The sequence below is a fragment of the Stegodyphus dumicola genome, chromosome X2 (genome assembly GCF_044657685.1).
Source record: "Stegodyphus dumicola isolate Sdum_Otavi_A_Nest chromosome X2, ASM4465768v1".
Taxonomy (NCBI): Eukaryota; Metazoa; Arthropoda; class Arachnida; order Araneae; family Eresidae; genus Stegodyphus; species Stegodyphus dumicola.
In genome coordinates this window covers 179,861,531-179,885,477 of record NC_140781.1, presented here as the reverse complement: position 1 = coordinate 179,885,477, position 23,947 = coordinate 179,861,531, and the positions used below count along the sequence as shown (strand labels likewise).

Genomic DNA, 23,947 nt, shown 5'->3' with positions numbered 1-23,947 from the left:
CTGGTATCGCAAAATATAAATAAAATAACATCTTTCATAATAATTATTTATATAAATTAAAAAATTGGTCGAGTAAAACAATACGTACAACATTGTATTGCGATATACACACATGCTCCGATGACACAGAAACTACTGACTATACTGAACAAGCGTTACCAGTACACTAGTCGCAACGTCACCGATTTATTCTCGGGACGCCTGTGTGGCACAGGGCGTTATGTACTGCTCATTTACGGGATATTTTGAATCTAGAATAAATTATATGCTGAAACTGCAATGCGACATCGCTATTATGAAGCACTTCGTGGTATTTTCAATATATGAATATAACTTGTACGTCAACTTGGCCAGTATTACGATTTTATAATTGTGTTGTATAGAAAGTGTAATATATTAAGGATAATGAAGTGATTAAGATTAATATTTCCTTAATTTCACTGACCTAAGTTTTCGTGACCCTAACATTTCGCTGTGCTACTCCATTTCTGTGTGCGACCCGTAGTTTAAACAACGCTGACTTAAAACATATACACTCTTTTGGAAAAAAAATCGAAGCACCATGAAGGAAGCGGTTGTTTTTAATGAAGTTGAATATGTGTATAGCTCATGCACAGATAATAAAATTATTAAAAAATCAAGGTCATAGTACCTGTTCAAGGCTCACAGTCATCCACTGAGTGTTCAAATTAGTAGTTGGTCGAACCGCCCCTGGTGGCAATGCATGCTTAAATTCGTCCAGTCAAGGAGTGTTAGAGGTTCCTAATGTCATCCTGCGACACATTCTACCAGGCATTCATCAAATGTCGCTCTAGATCTGCGATATTTTGTGGTGGCCGAATCTGGCGGCCTACCTTGTCCCAGACAGGCTCAATTGGTGAAAGGTCTGGTGACCTTGCTGGCCAAGGAAGGGTAAAGGGTACCGCACGGAGACAATCCAGATATATGCAAGCGGTATGTGGCCTGGCATTATCTTGTTGAAAAATGGCCCCAGGATGACGTGCTATGAAGGTAATGTAACCGGCCGCAGGATGGTATCAACATATCTTTGAGCGATATTTCAATAATTTTAAAGTAAACAATAATCCTTAAACTTAACTTTAGATTGCAATGTTTCAATAACTTTAAACAAACCTAAACCTTAACATTCTTAAACTAAGACCCCTACGAAGGAAAAGCACAAGCATTAAATTTAAAAACATGATTAAAACTTATTGAAGAAATTATAAAAAAAAATGTGGCACATTTTCCGTGCGTGCTTGGGTTGTAATAGTGATTAACGCAATCAGTTAGCCGTTGGAAGGTCCACGGTTCGAGTCTCGGACAGAATGAAGCCAGTTTTCTCATTTCGCACTCTGAAAGACTGTCCCAAAGTCAATTGGTGGAAGCGTACGATATTTTTTATAGTAATAAGATTTTTCGTTTGCGAATTAAAACTTTTTTAGTAAGCAAAATGAATAACTAAAGAAGAACATCAAATAGGAAGACTTCACTCAATCTTAAATGAATATTTCAACAGTCAATTAGTGTTTTAGATATTACTAAACAAAATTTATAATGTATGTTTTTTCGTGAATGTTTCTTCTTTACATACAAGATCTACATTCTGTAAATGCAAGTATTTTTCATTTGCATTATTTTAGAAAATTAACTATAAGACAATTTTTTTCTAATTTTTCTTACATTATATTCTGCTTTCCTTTATACAACTAGTAATTTTATTAATATAATAGTGTTGGTAAACCAATATACGTACATTAGTTTCACTAGTTACCTGTAACAAATCTCAATAGTAAGTGATGCATTAAGCAAATCAATAAGCGCCATCAGCGAGTAACATTTTCTCTAAGATGACCACCGCCACAGAAGAGCAGGATTGTATGAATCTGTGGATAGTCCTATTAGAGAGGATTCACAGTCCAGGAAAGTAAAGTTTTCCCCGGCAATCTGTGTATGCTATCAAATCATGGCACAAAAAAATTTTAAAATTTATGGATGATACGTATCCGTTAACACTGATGGGGCATATTCTCTGCTGGTGCAAAATTAGTTTCAGTATTTCTGCTTTGTTGTAATCTATATTTCCAGCAAATATTGTTTTTTTCCCTTGAAGTAATGGGATTTTCTGATACCGAAAGCTATAACCATTTCGAAGAGGATTTTCAATTCTGAGTATAAAAAAGCATATTGCCTAAGATTCTTGGGAGTCTGAAAGTTCTCTAGTGATCCAATTTCCTCATCTTTTGGTAATGCTGCAGAAAGCTATCAGTCTCTTCCTTTTTCTTTGAAATAAAGATAAATTCAAGACTTCTGTGCTAAAATCTAGGAAACAGCGAGTATTATATCTCTTACGTAAACAAAAACAAAGAAAGTACATATTCTCATTATATCGGGTATTGATTACGGAAGTGAAACGCCCTGTTTTGAATTAAAGCATAATGTGGTTATTAAGAAACGTCTTTACTGATATGTTCATAGAACGGCATTTTCTAAGCAATCAGTTAATCTTTTTCCACTCTAAATACCAATTTTGTTTTAATTTGCATATGTATTTAAACAAATACTTATTTAGTAATTTATTAATAGCAAAATATTATTATTGCTATTAATAATAATACTTTGTAATTAATAAATGATTAAATAAGTATTTGCTATTAAATAAGTAGTAAATAAGTAATAGCAAAACGAATATTTATTTAATGAATATAATAAACAAACCAACTTTGTTTTAAATTGCATATGTATTATTGAGTACATAAAGAAGCGTAAAATAATTATCTAAGCCAATGGTAATAGCAGAGTTTTTTAAACACATGAGAACTGCTGTCACTGAAAGCAGAAAAGATCCAACAACACTAGCAGATAAATTTCGTTTACTGCGTATGCAAGCTAATCCTGACATCAAGGAACTCAACAGTACAGTGTTTGAAGCAAGGTAGCAGTTAGACATTTCGGACCAAAAAAAATTACAGATTAAGTAATGCCGTCAGCGATATTCAAACTCTAGACCTTCCATTTGCAACCCAGATGGACTACCACTTACACCAAAAAGGCACACGGTGAAGAAGGAGTGAATCATTTATATGTTAACACATTTTCTGTGTGAATAGCTTGAGAATTATAAAATGTATGTATATATTACATCTACTCTTTTATCGTGGTATAATATTTAATGTTAAACTGAGGATTTAAAAGCGAATTTAAATCGGAGTATTCTCTTGAGCTTTAAACTCCGGGTGCACGTCATGTTAAGTGGCTCGTGAGTTATGACTGTCGCATAAAACTGTCATATATGTCGTAATACGAAACAACGGAAATCTCTCTAATAAGCTAACATGTTGACGACAGCAAAACACTTCGAACCGGACAGACAGAGTAATTAAAATTCGGTACACTAAAGCTCTCAATGTAGCAAAACAAATATTTATTTAATGAATATAATATACAAACAATATATTTATCTGTTTTACATTCTTTGACAGAAACCCCTCGAATGGCATCCCAATGTATGTTCATCGCCCAGAAAACCAAGGCAATTATCCGCTGCATTTTGGCCCCACTGTAAAGTATAGTAAAGGCATTGAAACACTATAGAAATGTTTTTCAGTGAATGTCGTCGGTGTTTTAGTTCCCAAAGGCACTGTAGACAGATTTGTGTGCAGAAGCACCATGCAGAATAAAACGATTCCTTATGGACAGTACAATATGACAAAAATATTCTTTTCTTCAACTAGATAGCCCGACGCAAAGCCCAGTTTAGATTGTGGGGAAAAAGTATCTAGCTCATGGAAAAGTTAAATGATCAGCCAAAATTCTAACTTAAGTCCTCTAGTACATTTCTGATGAGAGCTCGTATGCAGAAACACAAGTCATAATTATCCAAATTTTGATGACTTAAATGAGAGAAAGAGGATAGTGGTGGTGTATTTAATTATGGCAAAGCACACTAGGGCTATCTGCCTAAGGGGAGGGATGCCTTCGTGGAGGACTTTCTGAGGGAAACTGGCTCGTATACACGTTACACATGGGGAAAACCACGAAAACGCCCATGCAGCCAGCCCGTTCGCGGGATTCGAACCTCGGCCCGAACTACCAGTGTTCCGCGACTTTACCGCTCGGCCGCTGGTGGGCCAGAAAGAGGATAGAAGAAATGGATTTATTCCATTGAAAAAATAATGAAATATTTGAATTCATCCTAGAATTTGCGATGATAATTTGAAACTAAAAAGCACTTTCCAACCTACTACTGGAAAGATGCATTATATTATTACCCATTAGAATATTTTTCATGTAAATTTTTATTATTTCAAAAAGCTTTTGATTAAGCATTAAAGAGACTTTTTCTGTCACAAAACGTATTCTATTATTCCTATTCTACAAAACGTTTGTTGTGTTTTTAAGTTTTTAATATCTTCCGCATTTTATTTTGCCATGTAAAAAATTAAATGAAACAGCGTATGGTTTTTTCAATGATGGAATTTGTTTCTGTCAAAACACTTTTAGAACATTTCTGTAAAAGAGACCAAGATTTTAATAGTTAATTCTTACCATACTCTTAAAGACTGAACACACGATAAATAAACAGAACTACTCAATAATTATCAATTCAAAAATATGGGTTCAATATTGATTCATAAGCTAAATATACCAGTTAAATTAAATGAAAGTTAAACTCCCACACTGAGGAAAAAGAACTTGTAAACTTCAATAACTATACAATATAATTTAGGGAATAATCCCAAGAAAAATTATTTGTTTCTTTGGATAAGGAAATCTGCTGTTCCATGATGTTACCTTCAAGGGGTCAAAAATATGTAGAAATTAACAGAATTCAAGAAAGTTGCGTTTATAGCACTTGAGATGAACAGAAACATAAGAAACTTAAGTCAAGAAAAATTAGTTTAATTTTTAAACGATTTATAATAGTTCGTATAAGGCTATTCCCAGCGCAACAACATGAAACGCAAATAATATACGAAAGCCGAAACCGAACAAAGTAGAATTCAATTAAATACATCAATAGAAATGAAATCAATAAAGAAAGTAAAATAAATACGCATATAAAAGAAACTATTTCCATTGTTGTCGTTGGGTGTTAAAAAAGTTTTTTTAATGAAAGAAAAGACAAAAAGGAAACAAAAATTTAGTCTCCACTCTCTATCTCTATCTCTCTCTCTCATTCTCCCCTAACTATCTATGTATCAAGAAGAAATGTGTTACTCAGACAGAAAAAAATATTTATAAGCAAATGTATAATGTATTTATTATAATATTTTATCTATAAGAATTTAATTCTTAACGGAAATTATTATAAATATAATTCACTAATATATATATATATGATTAATTATACTGTTGATTCTTACTTTTCTGATAAAATTTAAATTCCAGTGAATAATAATTATGTAAAATATAAAAAGCGTTTTTGAATAAACTTTCATTATAATTTCTTATTTTAAATGTCAAAATAATTTGCATTAGTTTTAATTCGCTTTATTTATTCTAAGATCAGTAAGATAAATGTTGGAACATTCACTCTTACTTACATTTACATTTCAATGGAAAGTTGATTCAGTAAACTTAAAACTGAAGGGTCGTTAAGTATTTTATGAGCAGGAATCTTGAAACATCAACCATTCTTTCATTTGGAATCGAAAACGATATCTTTTAGTTGCTAGCTCATTGAGATAACCATTAAACTACTAGGAAGGGAAAAAAATATTTTCAACTGCTTGCAAAAGTAATTGCAATAATTCTTATCAATATACCTGCATGTCAGTCAAAATAATTCAAGGTAATAGAAATTGTGTATAAAAATACTTTTTTGGAAACAGAAAAGTTTGCATACTGCAATGGAATAATTAATTTCCACAACGATGCTATTCATTTGTTGAAAAGTTTTAAGGATCAGTTATGCACAACTGTTAAATATGAGCCAAAACATTATGACCATCCCCACATTTTTCAAGGAACTCGTCTGGATGACGTGAAGGACACGTGATTAAGTGAGAATGGTATTTAAAGAGAAGAAAGGTGCTTCACTCTAAACTTAATGTTGCCATGCTAATGCTAGGCGTGGCGAACGCCTTCAACCGCGTCTGGCATGAGAAACTTATCTATAAACTAATTAACCTGTACTTTACCAGAAAACTTATTATGGGGATTCAGTCTTTAGTCTCAAACCGTACCTTTAAGGTATCGGTTGGTGATGCACCCTCTACTAAAAGGATTATTGAAGCCGGCGTACCACAAGGATAGGTTATTGGACCCGTTTTGTATCTATTTTACATTTCCTACTTTCCTAAGTTTAATTACTACAATAATTCTATGCTTTCATGCTACGCAGACGATACTGCCTTGACAGTAAAGTCTGCAAATATCAATCATGCGATTCGGAAGCTACAAGATAATATTCCCTCCATGGAAGGCTGGTGCAAATGATGGAGAGTTTGTATAAATGCCCAGAAGTCTCAACTGCTACTCATTAGAAGGTAAAAATGTAATACTACTCTCAAGACCAATCTGATCCTGTTCAATGCCCCTGTTCCTCTGGTTAAAGAAGCCAGATATTTAGGAGTTATATAGAATCACAAATTTATTTGGTTTTCTCCTACTTTACATGTTCGAAGCAAAGCTGTTAAAATTATAAAGTGACTTTATTCCATATTTGGAAAATTTTCAAATCTGGATTTAGCAAAAAAGAAACATCTATTTGGTTACCATCCGACCCATCATGACGTATGCTTCGCCAACATGGGCTACTGATTCTGACTTGAAAAAAACTACAAATGGTGCAAAATAGATGCCTACGAATTATCGCAAAGTCCCATTTCTATGTCCGAAATAATCTTCTACATGAAGACCTACAGATTGAACCTCTAAAGAAATTTCTTCACAAAGTCCACAAGCTCTTCTTCGTTAAAGCACAGGACTACGACCAACTGAATTACTTCAATACCTTCACTCATGACACTTTAAACGAATATCTACGCGGCTTATCTCCTAAGTGCTAATCAAGATTTTCCAACCTTATCAACCTAAATTGTTTTATTATCACTGCCTAATTTTAGAAATAAGATGGACTTAATTGGATTTGGATAAATTAAGCAGCAATTTACCCCACATGACTTTCCCCACATGACACGTGGTGTGTGCACTGTGCAGAATCTCTCTCCCTCTGACCAAGCCTGCTCGTCTTTTCATCGCACTGACCATTACCAGATGGCGACTCCTATGCCGCCCGTGTGTTTATACTGTTTTCTCAGATTTACTAGGTGCTAAGGCTGCCTCTTCTTGAATTCTACTGATGTTCTCCTGTTCTGGGATTCCTATCATGACTTTTCACCGTCAGACCCTTCGGGGATTTCGCTTAGGTTACTGGGATATACTGCTTTAATTCAGTAGAACCCCAGTATAATCATAGTAATATCCAAGTACCCAAGGAATCCTTCTTGCACTTCCTTTTGCAAATGAAAAAGGCTGCTGATCTAAGGGAATTTGATAAATGGCAGATCGTAAAGGCCCCAAGACTCTGAACGAGTATCTCCGAAACTGCAGGACTGGTAGATTGTTCACCACCTGCCGTTGTTAGTATTTATGCAAAGTGGATAAATAACAGCTGACAGGAGACGAAGGACGGGGACGTCTGGTGTTTAATAGAGGTAAACAGGCATATGTCCCGCGGCAAAGTCAGTAGTAGACGCCAAAGTGTTAGATATCCACGCATCATCAAAGAAAAAGGACGTCGGACACTGCTCCAGAAAAATCGGCGCCAGACAGTGTCTCAGCTAATAGCCCAATGCAATACAGGTCCAGTGCAAGTGTTTCGGATCACACAGTTACACAGGTTACACAGGCTGGTGATGGCAGTATGATGCTTTGAAGGACGTTCTCATGGGCGGCTCTGGGACCATTAGTTGTGGTAGAACAGACCATGAAAGCTGCGGACTATATGAACATAACTGCGGATCAGTTTTATCCTTACATGAGATCTGTCTTCCCAACTGGAAATGGAATCCTCCAGCAGGACAACACCCCATGTCACAAGTCTCAAATAGTGTTGGAGTGGTTCGAATAGTATAAGGATTAATTCCAATTAATATCCTGGCCACGTACTTGCGTGACCGCTGCTTGGATATTTGGTACAACCTGACTCCAGTCTTCTACCACGAACCTATGGCATACATGCCAAGGCAAGTTGCAGCTGTTTTGCAGACCAAAGGTCGCGCAATGCGTTATTCAGTAGGTGGTCATAATGTTTTGGCTCGTCAGTGTCTATTTACGATTCATACTCCCCGTGTTTTATACCTGTAATTTTACTGAACTTAATTAGCCTACAGTAAAGACGTAAAAGAAGCTAAGTATTGTAAATTAGTTAGAATAAATTCTATTAAGTAGAATTGAAGATATTCTTGAAATGGTCACAGTTCAGTATTTTCAATTTCATTTTTTAGCACTCTAATCTATAGTTTTATAGTTATTAATAACCCATCAACTATACTGGCATTCAATAATGTTTGAGAAGCTAAACTTTTATACTTCATTACATTATTTCAAAGGAAATTACAGTTGTTTTTTATCTTGTAATTGCGGAGTCCATTTTCAACAAATTTGAATTGTATTATATTTTTATGAAACTTTCGTAGCAAGGGTATAAATAAAAGTAAATTTCTTTTATTGAAAACTGGAATCAATATTAAATTTCCTGCGAAACGCATCAAGTTAATTCCTTGCTATTTTCTCTAACACAGAATTTATTTGGTAAGTAACTATAATTTGTTTGCAATTCTTCTTGGTAAACTGATTTTCAAATATTGTTAAAATTACCATTCCCATTTTCTCAGTAGTCAGAATAATGAAATTGTTTTAACAAATTTCATTTCGGCAAAGAATTCTTTAACCAGTATTATACATCTATTCAAATAAATAATATTAGGGTAGCCATATTATACCTCTAATTTTTGTAATACTATATATATATGTATATATTAAAAGTAATATTACTTACATAAAATATTTGATTACTGTTTTTGTTAGTCTCTGTTTTGTGATAGGTTTCGAAACATTCTGTAATTGTTTGTTATGCTATAATTCGTGAAATGTCTATATTATACGTTTGTTATTTTGATCCACAAACATTTTGCATTCCTGATTATTATTGAAATGCAGGCTAAATACAGGAAACCTAGCTTTTCGTGTGATAATGAAAATTTAGTATATTTGTGTCTGCCATTAATAAAAATGAGACGTATTACTATGAAAAAGATTATTCAAATTAATTTGGTCATATAGTAAACACAATACGTCAATGATCGAAGGAAGATTTGGTAACAGCATTTGCTAGTAATCTGTAATTCATATGATTTATTAATTTATATCTTTATATATTGTATTGGTAGGAGTATACGTATGAAGAAATTTATTGATATTTCAAGTGTTTGGAATGTAAGCGAAGAAAAGAGGTGTTTTTTTTTCCCATATTGTTTGGAAAATCAGTATAATTTGAGCATTTTGTAACTGAACTACTTTTCAATATCTCTTTTTGCCTCTTTTACCTTTATAATAAATGAAAGAGTTTCATATTTTAGGCTACACTACTATATTGATTCTTTTAAAAGCTAATCTTTTCAATATCAAGGACATGAATTTTTAGGTTTTCGAAGTTATTGAGAAAAAATGTCTTGTTCTGCAAGTTACTTTATTTATTATTTTAAGTTTGCAGCTATTTTAAATTTTTTGACACCTTATACTCGTTTTTTTTTTTTTTTTTTTTTTTTTTCTTTTTCTTTAGAAAGTCTTAAAAATTAATTAATGAAATCTCCGTTAATTTCATGTTCCGTAGCTGTACATAAGTTTGTAAGTAAATATGCCTGCAATTACATTTTTTAAACTTTCATTTAAAATATTTCCATTCCTCTGAAAACCAGTATTTTATTTTCTGAAGTTAGATATTTAGTTAGATGTTTTTAGAGATTCATAATGTAATCTTCAACGGAAATTTTAAAAGCTGTTACCTGAACGATCTTTTTACTTTCTTCTCACATTAGCGTGAATTTAGGGAAGTGCTGTCAATCTTACAGTCATTTTACAGAAACGCAACTAGAATAGGATTCTTATCGCCCTGGTGGTAATTAATACTGTCTATTATACTGTCCATTACTAGACGCTTACTAACAAATTATACAAAGTGTTTGCAAACTGTTTCCGCAATGAAGTATAGTACACTATCTATCAAGATGACTAATATTTACATTGTAATCTAGGACCGTATTCTGCTCAAAGTGTCAGGAAAGCGTAAGTATCCAAGCTGAACTTTCAATTGTGAAACCAAAATGCTTAATGAGATCAAAAGCTTCACAATCTTATTTAGATCAGAGAAAAACTCACAGTAAGAACTCTGGAAGTTCTGGAACTAGCTGTAAAAATGGAATAAGCGTCATTAACTAAAGAAGGTAATATTTTTCTGAATGTCAAGGACTTTCAGGAATGATAGGACTTACTCGCTAATCCCAGATCTGTCGTAGAACTTAATATACACTGCTCACGCCTTGTTAAAATGTCTTTTTGTTTCCGTATTTAAATCAGCAGTCTGAAGGAATTCATTGTAAGGCATTATGTAGATTCAAGCAAAACAGTTTTAATTACAAAATTGTAAAACCTGCAACAAAATTATTTTGTATAATTTGGTATACAAATTTATGCTTGTTTCAGAAAAGATAATCATACTTCCTTATTGTTTCTTTTAGCACTTAAAAGTGGAAGCTGTGAACAAGTATTCTTTTCAAAATTACAGCTTAACAAAATGTAAATATTCCTAAAAAAAATTTTAGTTCATAATATTCTAAACTGTATGAAGCAAATTTAATTTTATATAAGAAACATCAGAAATAAAATTAGTTTAGATTGCCGCCTTCATTATTTATATCTTTATATCGTAATTTTACATCGCATTTTTAAAATAATTCCTTGCTCATGAGCAATACACTTAAATATATAATTTGAAGAAATTCATACTTCTTATCAACAAAACAAAAATAATCCAGTACATCACATATATACACAAATTTTTAAAGTACCTAAAAAAATTTGGTAATCGTATAGCCAATTAAAGGAATTAAATGCCAGTTTTAAAATTTCGCTAGTTCTTATTCCTTCTACAACATAAATAATAGTAAAGCTTTCATTGTTTCCTCTGAACGATTAAATTAAAAGATGGCTATTAAAACTAATGTTGCTCTTTACAAGAAACCTTATCCTTAATAAATATTAGATCAGACGTAATAAAGAATAATCTGATACCCTTTTGTCTGATTTTACAGGCAGTGGCTTCTAAACTCCACAAGACTGAGGTTGAAGTAGAAGTTGTCCAGCGAAAAAGCAGCACGTGTGATCACGTACAATTTGCAATCAGGGATCGCAATGCTTCAAAAAATCAAACAGATCAAGAAACGGAGGAGTTCGAGACATTGTCCATGGAGAACAAAATTAGTCCAGCCACTTTCTGCAGAGCTTTCCCTTTTCACATCATGTTTGATCGCAACCATTTTGTTCGTCAAGCTGGGACTTCGGTTGCAAGAGTTTTACCATCTCTTACTCAACCAACCTGCCGAGTTACTGAATTGTTTACAATGGTTCGTCCACATGTAAATTTCACATTTAATAACATTTTGGCCCACATTAATACAGTTTTTGTCCTGAAAACACTGGATAAGGAAAATTCGGAAAAAAGGTAGGTTCTGTTACATTTCTAATTTACTGACAAAACTACATGTTTTAAATAAACTCGTATGTTATATTAATAAATCTTATTCATAAAGTTTGCAATAATATTGACTTTCTCTTATACGTTATATAAATAAACTAATAATTCAGTAGTTCATTACTCTAGGAATTATTAACTTCTTATTTAAAAATAACTTAAAATATTAAAAAATTGTTATTGCTTTGAACTAGACAGATATCCTCAGCATAGCAATAAATACATGCAAGTTTACTCCAAAACTTACTTTGCTTTGCCAATATATAGTTTAATTGAATAAGTTTGCTTTAATCTTTGTGCACTGCTCATTCTTCAAGAAGAGGTGACGCTCTATTGCTACACGAGCTGTGTAGTTTTTGTAACTGAAGAACTAATCAAAAGGTTAATTTTAAACCTTCTTCTGAAGTCGATTTTGTTTCACTGTAAGACGGGAAGATAAATCTCCTGACCGTCTACACGAAGTCCGAATTTAACACGGCAGTAATTAGGTTCCGTTCAGTTTTTGCTCTTAGATTTAAAAACCGTTTGTTTGGAGTAAGATGAAGATTTTTTCCCGAACAAACCAAATTTTTATGATTTACATTTAATGTATTTACATTGAAAAGAATTAAAATACGGAATTGAATAATATAAAGTTATATTTGCATACAAGTAGCACAGTTAAAACTACTTGAGGATTGCACAGGGGGGCGGAGCAGAAGGTCTACAGAGTATTGAACTGGATTAACGATTATTTACACATGCTTATTGAATTCTAGAGAGGTCTTGGCTCGCTAGATTTTGCCTGTTCACCTCTTCTAGGCTCTCATCACACAGTGAAACTCATTTCACTTTATTTAGCAATTTGCTCCACTCAAAGTAAAAGTCTCTGTCTTTTATTTACTAAACTTTTAACGTTCAGTCTATTTTGAAATTTGACTTATATCATATTCCACATTATGTAACCCTCCGTGTTAACTAACACCATTATAATTAAGACACAATAACACGCCGAACAAATACCAATTCAGAAGTCAAACAACAAAAATCAGCGTTATACCTACAAAATTTTGTAGGTATAACGCTGATTTTTGTTGTTTGACTTCTGAATTGGTAACACCATTATATTAATATCACTTCAAAGTTATTATTTACGCAGTTGATTTCTTACCCCAGTTAATTCAATCAATACCAATGCAAATATTTCCGACTGAGCATTCCACTGGCAGAGCGAAACCACTTAGAAAACTGACAGCGAATATCAATCTCTAAGGCAACTATCTACAAAGCTTAGAATGTTTCTTCCACTTCCCATCCAAATCATTTTAACAAGCAATGTTTAGCGCGAAATCTTGTCAAACACTTTTTGTACTGGTGGTATAGGTGCAAGCAATATTATAATCACCTCATGATTTGTTTCAATAAATTAATCAAAATGCCTAAATTTCGATCCAAGGCTCTAAATAGTTTTCAAATCAATCAAAAACGCCTTAAAGGCTGGAGGTTTCTCCTGTATAGAAAAGCTTAAATCAATGACCTTCAGAACCTGAAAGACTAACAATCGAGTTGTCACTCTAATCTGAATTAAAATGATAAAATTTTACGAAGGCGACAATAATTTTTTATTGAATTCTTTAAATTATCAAAAGGCACATTTTGTGCTACAGTATATGACTTCGCGGGTATTTAAAATAACATAAGTTGAAGTTAAATTCAAGTAGCGTGATTTGAAACTACTCTCAAAACATTCTACTGAGACTACTCACAAAATAGTCCACTTAAGTTGGCTCAAGCAATTAGCTGCGAGCTTATAACATCGGCTAGCAAAATAGCTCAAGGCCGTAATAAATTTTGTCAGAGCTGGGGATAGTACGTAACTGTAAAACGAAGCTGCCAGAACATCTAATTCTAAAAGATTCAAAAATCCTTGGGTTAAATATTCTAAATCTAATTTGCATTCAAGTGATGATTGCTGAAAAAAGAAGTAAAGTAAAGTTTTAAATGATAATAACTGGTTACTTAACATAAAATTCTACAAGATAATTTAATCAACAAACAAACAACTGAACTAAGGATACAGTTTAAGTATTTGTCAATTAAAATAAACATTAAATAAAATTCTTATATCCTATTCAAAATTATAACCTTTAGAAATCAATGCAAAATTTCATGCACGCTATTTTCTAAATAAATAAATTTCTTTCGAAAATCATGTCCGTGTGAAACTTAGGTTTACAAGCAGCCTTAAATTGGCGTAGATTTTAAATAACTTTTCCAGTTTCGAGCGTGATTTAATTAACCCCTTCAGAAACAAAATATCTATTTTAAAATATTCTTATGACCGCATTGACCCTACAAGTGGCACTCGAACTAAAATGCGCAAGATAATTCGCCACCTCCTGGATTTGGCGACTGCCTCTCTTCCTTTCCAGTCCCTCTTTAAGTAGTGAAGAATGTAAGAAATTTTCTTCTTTTACAGCGTGCCTTCGTGGCATAACTGGAAAGCACGTTTTTGCCAGTATCGGAAGGTAAGGAGTTTGAGTCGTGGCAAGAATATCGCTGATATTTCAAATTTTCTGCTTCGAAATAAACCAAATGAGTTTGTAAATCTAAGGTAGCTTTTGGCATAATTTTAAATTAATTTTGTGCTTTAAAATATTTTCGAATATTTAACGCTTTTTTTTCCAAAAATGTATAAAAACTCTTGGTTTTTATAGTTTTGTGGAATATCACTAAACGTAAGGGCATTTCTGAAACCTTTATTCAGATCTGAAGCTTAGATAAAAAGAAGTTTGTTACAATAAGTGGGTGAGCGCTATCTACTTCAAAACTGAGGTCTTGAAATGCATGTTAAAAAGAAAAATTGACACCTATTCTAATAAAGAACAGTTTTCATTTCATTAGAAAGAAAGCAGCATAATCTGTTTATCTGAAATCGATGAGCGAACGGAATAACTAGTATTCAGTAACCTTAAATTCTTGATCACTGTTATGCTTTTCGGAATGTACTCTTGGATTTACGTTTCTTTTTGCAAATTTCTAACTATGTCTATTGCTTCTAAACCGGAACACTTATTTTGTATTAATATTAATATTTTAATGGGCATCAACATACTTAATCACATTTCTTTTCTTCAGCATGAGACTCAAGGGACAAATGTTATACGTTCCGGAAACCGATTTGATGTTATTCCTGTGTTCGCCAAGCGTCCTCAATTTGGATGACCTTAACAGGCGAGGCCTGTATTTGAGTGACATTCCCTTGCATGATGCTACAAGAGATCTTGTTTTGCTGTCGGAACAGTTTGAAGCGGAATACAAATTAACAAGAAATCTTGAGATACTTACAGATAAATTGCAGCAAACTTACCGTGAACTTGAGGATGAAAAAAAGAAAACTGACAAGTAAGGTTCTCGTTTACTGCTAGATTTTGTATAAACCCTTAATTTATCTTATATTACTGATAAGTATGCAAAACATACACTATATTCTATTTAAAATTAGTAATAAAAATATATAGCTCCTAATCTGATGCAATTAAACGTAAATTTAGAATGCTGTAATCAGTTCTACTGTATGTATATACACTGGTTATCATAAATTATGGACAAATCACAAAAATAGCGATAACCACTTCAAAAATAAGCCAAATCGTGTAAACTTTGAACATGTTGCCAAGTAATAAGTAAAACTGCGATATGCAAATTAGTGGCGCTGCTTTTGGAATACGTCATCTGCGAGGAGCATAAAAGTCCATGTTTGAGAGCAAGCCCACATATTTCACTGTGACAGTGACATAAGAAATCTGAGAAAACCAATTCGTAACAGTGACCTCCAGGCATCATTTGCCTGCAGAACTGCAATGGAGAGCCATTGGGAGACTAGAGGCAAGACAAAGTCAAACAGAAGTGGCCAGATGGCCAAATGTCTGTCCTTCTGTGGTTCATAGACTTTGGAGGCAATTTCAAACCACAGATTCGGCATCTAGGAGGTTCAGCCAAGGACGGCCAACTGCTACGACGAGTGCCGATGACCGATATTTGACATTATGTGCACGCAGAAACAGAACCGCTACTCCGACTCTTCTTAGATCCTCCCTTGCTGCAGCCACCGGAAGGTTCGTGTCAACGTCAACTGTGAGTAGAAGGCTTCACGAAGGCGGTCTGTATGCGAGGCGACCAGCCATTTGTGTGCCGCTCACGTCACGTCATAGGAGGGACCGTTTTCAGTGGGCACGACAATATGTCCACTGGACGCCTGATCAATGGAGGGCGGTTTTCTTTACCGCTGAGTCCAGGTTTAGTCTAGAAAGCGATAGTAGGCGTTATTTTATATGGAGAGAACCTAGAACTCGTTGTCATCCGTCAAACATCCGTGAAAGAGATGCATACGGAAGGGGCAGTGTCTGTGTTTGGCGTGACATCTCTTTGGGTGGACGCTCAGACCTCCATGTCTTTCCAAAGGGAAACCGTGAATGCTCCGATTTATAGAGATGACATCCTTGATCTTTATGTGCGCCCATATGCTGGGGCAATAGGTGATGCTCTCCTGTTACAGGACGGCAACGCAAGACCCCACACGGCTCGCATCGTAGATGATTACCTTCAACAGATCGTAGATGATTCAATTATGCGCATGGAGTGGCCAGCTCGATCCCTGGACTTGAATCCTATCGAGCACGTTTGAGATGCTTTAGGCAAACGTCTAGCTGCTTTTAATCCGCCCCCTCAGACCCTTGTCGGGCTTGCAACTGCTTTGCAAGAGCAATGGCTCTCGCTTCCTATGAAACTGATAGACCGCATAATTGAAAACATCACACATCGCTGTATGTGCTGTATTGCTTCTAGAGGCGATCATATTCCATATTGAAGGTACTTTTCCTGTAGCAAACTGACACCTTCGATTTGTTCATTTTATACATGTGCTAATTTCTATACTACCATATTTGTCTAATAATTTCTTTTTATGTTATTTGATACCATACTATGTGTTGTATATTGTGGGTAAGTTTCATTAAATTCCACATGTAACTTTTTCAGTAATCGTGATTTTTATGATTTTTCCTTAATTTATGATAACCAGTGTAATATCATCTTATTTTAATTGGAAACTTAAGGCAGAATGGAGTAATTTAGGAAAAATACGATCAGCTGTGAAATCATTAAAACCATAACTACGTAGTATACGGAACAGCAAAATAAGAGTTAATAGCGTTTTAAAGTACTAAACTTTCCCTTCAGTACAATTAATTAAAGGCAAGGGCAAAACAGTGAAATATTAGAAAATGAGAAATCAGTTGTACAATTATTAGAAATGAGAAATTAAGTAGCATCACACAGACCCATTCCAAGTGTTGCCAAGATGTCCAGCATTGCTTTATTTTTTGGGATTAGTGTCTTTTGTTTGATGATATAGCGCTGGTATAGAAGCAAGAAGACAGTAATACTTATTTGATCTACCAATTTTCCTAGCATTGGCAGATGGTTGTAGCTTCGAGTATTATGCGCAGAGTTTTGACACATGCCTTGAAATGTTATCCTTAAAACTCTACCCAGTCTCAAGAGTTATTATATTTGGGCCAGATTGCAAGAGAGGCTTTTGTGCTCTACTTTCTTGCTCAGATGAAGTCCACGGACCATAGTGTAAACCGGTGAAGCACACTTCTATATCCACGGTACTGTCAACATGCAAAATTGTGGAATATGAGAAACCCAAACTTTATCTCAGGGCATGTACTACGTCAGGGCCTCTTTATCCCCCAATAGTCATTTTTGGTGAGCATTTACAACAACATTCACCGCTGGTTCTTCCTTGTTTAGTCGTTCCGGAAGGCCTTCTTACCTGTTTTATTAATGTCTATTGATATGAATGCGTTTTGAAAAGCAAAATATTAAACCAAACCTGGGGCAGGTTAAGCTTCAGAATATTCGGAAGCATTTTCTAAAGTGTTTCTTTAAAAGTGTAATAACTTTCATGTAAAATAGGGCTCCATATCGCAACTTAAGGTAAGCGACTATTTAATAGTCATTACAGAAATGAAAGAACAGCCATTACTCTCCAGTAACATGGCCAGTACATTCCCCAGATCTGAGATCATGTGATTTTTTGGTTTGATGGACCTATGTATAAAGTTGTTTCTGAACACTTTGCAAATTAAACGGAAGGGGAAATCTTACAGTGTGCACAACTTTTCTTACCTCTAATTGAATGTATGAGAGCGAAATACTGCACTAACGTGGACCCTGAAAATTTAACGAGGAATATTATATGCGAAAGTTTTCAAACAAAAATTACTTCAAAGACGCTTAACGTCTTTTAGGAACAGAAAGTGGTGGTAATTCTGTTTTGATTAAAGAAAAACACATCATAAAAATTGTTGTACAGTACCAAATAATGTTCATACAAAGCGTTTCCCTCGAAATAAAATGAATTAAGTGGGTAAAATTTCGCTAAAACTGAAAATTTTATCTACTGGCAGTGTAACATATTTGAATCATTACTGCTTATTATTGTCAGTTGTTAAACTCTTATAACTAGTAATTCAGACATCTATGAAACATTCAATCTCCATTCACAAAAGAAATATTCTCACATACAAAACAAAAGAAAGTAAGAGGGGTAACTCATAGCTAATTCTGGAAATCAGTAATCGACGGTGAAAGAGTATTAAAAATATTTACCTCAAATATAATTAAGTATAAACTATTTTCAAAAACGAGGACCGTTATGGATTATGTTTTCGGTTCATAAATAGGTTAGGTTATTAGGTTATTTTTAATTACGGCAAAGCCTCGAGAAATCTGCCTACGGGGCGGGATGCCTTCGTGGAGGACTTTCTAAGGGAAACTGGCTCGTATACACGTTACACATGGGGAAAACCACGAAAACACCCATGCAGCCAGCCCGTTCGCGGGATTCAAACCTCGGACCGAACTACCAGTGTTTCAGCGACTTTACCGCTTGGCCGCTGGTGGGCCCGGTGCATAAATAGAAATTCACGATACATAGACACTTTTTATACTGCAAACAATGAAAATATTAAACGGATCTTTCTCTCACAGTCTACATTTTCTAACACACCTTTGCTACATTTTCTAAACTGTGTCTTAAAAGGTGTACTATAGTAAAAGCACTTTTAAGGGCAGACTATTAGTCTGGCAAATAATTCTACCTTTTGTTTAAAGACTCAAACGCATAAAGTATGATAAGCATAATTCAACACTTGCTTGCGTATAAAATTTATGGTTCCCTTTCAATAAATTAAATTTACTATTCTTTGAAATATGATTTCCTTAACATTAATATTTCTGTTCTATTTACAGACTGCTTTATTCAGTGTTGCCTCCGTCTGTGGCGAACGAATTACGCCACCAAAGGCCAGTACCAGCAAAAAAGTATGAATCTGTGACAATCCTTTTCAGCGGCATAGTTGGATTCAGCCAGTACTGCGCTAAGAATTCCGACTCTAAAGGAGCCAAAAAAATTGTGCAACTTCTTAATAATATTTATACAACTTTCGATGTCTTGACGGATCCAAAGAAAAACCCCAACATTTATAAGGTGAAGTTAAAAACGCTGAAGAGACTTTTGTAATGTATATTTATTAGTTATGTAAAACAATACCTAAATTCTTGCAACTTTCAACGTGTAATAAGTGATAAGTATAATAATGTCGAACCTTGAATAATATAATAATGTCGAAGGGAGGGAAAAAATATAAACCTTCTTTCTTTATCGGTGATCACCAAGGACAGCTGTCGTACTTTGATAAAAAAAACTGTTAATTATTTTTAGGTCTATACACTAAATTCTGATCCTGCCCTGAGTTACCACACTGTTACATTTTAGAGCATATTTTCTTCTTTCTCTGTGTGGACAAGAAACGTTTATATAAATCAGTCCAGTGTGGAAGGGGCAGCAATAATCTGAGGGAATTCTTATCCATTGCTGCAGTGATTAGATGGATGAGTTAAAATTCCATGTTGCGAAAATGGTTTCAAAACAATTAACATCTCCCAAACTGTTCCTTGAAATATAACTTAATGTTGTGTTGAAATAAGTTTTATATTATACAAATATACTTACGATAAAACTGTAATTTATTCTTATTGACCTTTCAGTCTTCTACACAAATTATTAATTTGGGAGATTATTGCGTGATATCGAGCAACCCAAAGATCATTAAGAATTATAAATTATTTTTTAAGACTAGCTGAAGCATTAGATCCTCATTTTTAAGGTTAAAACAAATCAACGGCAGGTTTACCCGTGATGTTTTTATAAATATCTTTAGCCTTCAGTGGGAGTTGCTATGCCCACCTATCAACAATAAAAAGACCCCATGGGGAAGATCAATCGTGAAAGAAAGTATTTAAGGTTTTCTTGTAGGAATTGACAGAATCAAGGAATTAACATGTTGAATGTGTCCTGTAACGTAACTTCACTGCTGGTTTAATACTGTAATGGGAAAACTACTTATACAGGTTGCAAAAAAGATGCAGCAGCAGGGTCCCGATACTAAAATGTAAGTGAACGTGCAGGAATTTTGAAGCTGTGAGGCTTTTAAATGATGAACATCATATGGAATGCCTTGGTTTGGTTTATTTAATTATGGCAAAGCACTCGAGGACTATATACCTGAGGGATGCCTTCGGAGGACTTTCTAAAGGAAACTGGCTCGTGTACATTTTACACATGGGGAAAATCACGAAAGCACCCATGCAGACAGCACGTTCGCCGGGATTTGAACCAGTGTTCAGCGACTTTACTGCTCAGTGATGGGCCTTCATATGAAATGGAATTTGGGTAATAATAGTCTTAAAACTTACCCAAAGGATCAATGAATCAATTAAATAAAAAATACAGAAAAATTAGAATAATTTTGATCTTGATTTTCAGAGGAATTAAATGAATTAAAGAGAAACAGCTAGCAAATGAGGAGCTTAAGATAAAAAATTAAGATGCCAAAACGTGATATCATAGTACTATAAAATAAGATGCTAAACGATGAAAAGGCTTACAGAAGAGCTTGTGAAGTGTTAAGAACTAAAATAGGATATTCTGTGAATGGGATATTGTGATATGTATGGTATATTATACAGAATATACAGAATGGTTACAGAAATATTGGTTTGATTTCATCCTGTGAAGCTGTAGGTCGCTTTTCAAAATTCGACACTTGAAAGAGAAACGCAAAGCCAGAAATAACACAATAGATTATAGTGCAAATTATTTCATAAAATTACCACTAATCTTATAAGAATTACCACTAAATAATGATAAAAAATCTTATAAGATTGGTACCGGATTAAAGCGAAACACTAAATCCACTAACGCCAGCAAATATGCTATTCGGATTAAAAATAACAGTAAAGAATGAGAATATGTGCTGCACATGGTATTTCGGAAGCTCAGAATGTGGGAACGTCTTTAAATAAACACTTATTAATTACTTCGAAGAATACAGCTGATATTACTATGTTGAACTCTATTAGAAAAGAATAATTTATATTAAATAATTATCATTTAATGTAAAATTCAAACAATCCTTGTATTGTATATGTGTTTTAAAGTGAATGTGTGTAGCATATAGGCCTTTAGAATCTGTAATCTGTACACAAACTCCAACAAAACGTAATTAGACACATAAAATGTTCAAAGGAAATACATGATTTATGTTTAAATAAAAACCTTATTGCTGAATATGATTAACACAAATTCAAACAAATCCAGGGCTTTATTTGCAGTTAGCAGGAAATAGGTATTACAAAACTGGGAGTCTGTACCCTCATCACAACTTGTTACGAAGGTCTTACCTTAACTAAAATAAATATATAATTTATATATTGATAAGTTTCTGCATTTGATATGCGTGTATAAATATGTCACTGGCAGCAGAAACAAGTTTTTAGATCATATTACCAAGAAATAAGGAAATCAAAAGACGGAAGCAAAGTTTTACATCTAAACATAGCTGAAAACACTGATACCTTATTTTAACTTTAAAATAAGGTAATTTTGGAATAACTCTCAGAAATTTCAAATTTATTCATGTTGTTTTATGTATAAACAGAAGTTGGTGCTTTCACGTATATATTGACACATTGTAGAGACATTACGTAATTTTTGGAAGTAGGCAAGATGCAAAATTAGCAACGCCTTCGCCGGGAAGCGAACCACGGACCTCTGGAATACCGCCCCAGCGTGCAGAACCACTACACCACGAAGGCACGCTAATAAGGCTGTATAAATACCTTACATAGTTCCCCTTTTAAAGGGCGACTGGGGATTTTAGGGGACCCAATTGCTAAATCCTGGGCGTGGAGAATCATCATCCACAACACCATTTTAGTTTGGTCACCACTGTAGAGACATTAGGTATTTTTTGGAAGCAGTCAAGATGAAAATTTAACAACGCCTGCGCCGGGAATCGTACCACGGACCTCTGGAATACCACTACACCGCGAAGGTACGCTAGAAAGGCGGGAGAAATACCTTACAACATAATTTCCTGAAACAAAAGAGTGTTTCCTAAAACTTTAAAATCAGCTTTCAATTGTTTTCTTGTGTAGCTACAATTTAAATTTATGCCACTGCGTTAATTATAATATGTTATCTTTCCATCAGCCAGAGTTAAAAATAGTGAGCAGTAAGACGAAACAATCATGATAAGCATCTTCAGAAAATAAATGCTCTTAATTATATTTCAGAGTCACTATTTATTGTTATATTTTTCCTTTTTGTTATTATTATAACTGATGGATCAACTGTAATTACTTTTACCTACTTATGCAATATAACACAAAACTATGTTTTGGGACTCTTCATTGTTGTTTGTCCATTCTTTTTTCATAAGACTACTCGGCTCCTTTAGAATGTAAAGGTATCGAGGAGAAATGTGAAGCATATCTCTCGCTTCGTATGAGGCACCTCGCCTATGCTTCTATGTACGATTTCCAACTGACGGTAACTATTTACAAATTTCTGTTATGAAGATTTCTTTATATACATAAGTATTAGAACAATTTGCATGTTACTATTACTAACGAAAAACTTAGATCTACAATCTTTTATTTCATCCAGGGCTTAATTTCTAAAAGTAGAAGTTTCGGTGCCCTATGTAAGACTGTCAGGAAAGAGTAACAAGAGTAAATAAATGAACAAAATGACTATTAAAATTATTAATAATTAAAAAAATTAAATAGTTAATGAGTATTAAATTAATTAATAATTATTTAATTGATATTAAAAATCAATATTTATTAATTGTTATTTAGTTTATAATTATTATTTAATTAATGCATACTTAATTTATTAAAATATTTAAATATTAAAATAGTTAAACTATTAAAATTAAATAAAATGTAAAGAGATAAATAAAAATTTAATAAGCGATTTTTTATATAATTTTATTACTAAAAGTAAAATTTTCTAGATCCAAGTTCTACTGAAATAATTGTTCAGTTACAAAAAAAAAAGTTCCTTTTGATTTAGGGCTCCGGTGTGCTAAGGCTATAATTGGAATATGTCCCAAAAACTAAGGAGTACCGAAGCCGCGCTCCGGTAGGCTCCTGCGTAATTTAAGCTCTGATTTCATCTATATCAGGGTTGTCAAACTCATAGGTACACTTGGGCCAAACAAACAAGGTTCAACTTTAGGCGGGCCGCAAAAAAAAAATCAATATTCATAGAAACGTAGATTTATTTCGAATAATACAATAATAAACATATATATATATTTATATAGAAAAGAACAAGAAAAATTTAATATTTACGTCCTGATACTTGACATCTCTTCTCTGCTATTATCTTTCCTATTTCGGGAGAAATTTTGTTTGCAGTGATAACTTTCAACGCAGACCCAAGGTGAGCATCATTAATACGGTTTCTAATAGGAGACTTATTACCTTTCATGACTGAAAATAACTGCTCGCACCGATAAGTGCTACCAAACATGGAAATAATTTCATATGCGAATTTTCGAGTATTTTCAAACCTGGCTGGTAAATATTTGTAAAATTCAGGCACGCTCACTTCAATGAATTTTGGAAAACTGAGACCATGAGTTCGGCCACATTCGGCTATCGGGGGATGCGTACAAGTTCTGAGTGCACGTGTCCCCCAAAAGCCGAAGGTAGCTGAACGCAAGCTACTCACACGCATTTGTAATTTAAGTAGTGTGTGTGTCAGCTCGCTGTGAGTAATCTAAC

At 33.9% G+C, this 23,947-nt stretch overlaps 1 protein-coding gene across 1 annotated transcript in view; it reads left to right on the top strand.

The window, feature by feature from the left end:
• Positions 1-23,947, top strand: part of Gycbeta100B (guanylate cyclase soluble subunit beta-1-like) — a 106,262-nt gene that overhangs the window by 64,690 nt on the left and 17,625 nt on the right. Inside the window, exons 5-7 of the mRNA XM_035365313.2 lie at positions 11,319-11,728; positions 14,876-15,142; positions 19,061-19,298. Of these exons, the coding sequence (XP_035221204.1) occupies positions 11,319-11,728; positions 14,876-15,142; positions 19,061-19,298 (915 nt within the window). The remainder of the gene's footprint in view (positions 1-11,318; positions 11,729-14,875; positions 15,143-19,060; positions 19,299-23,947) is intronic.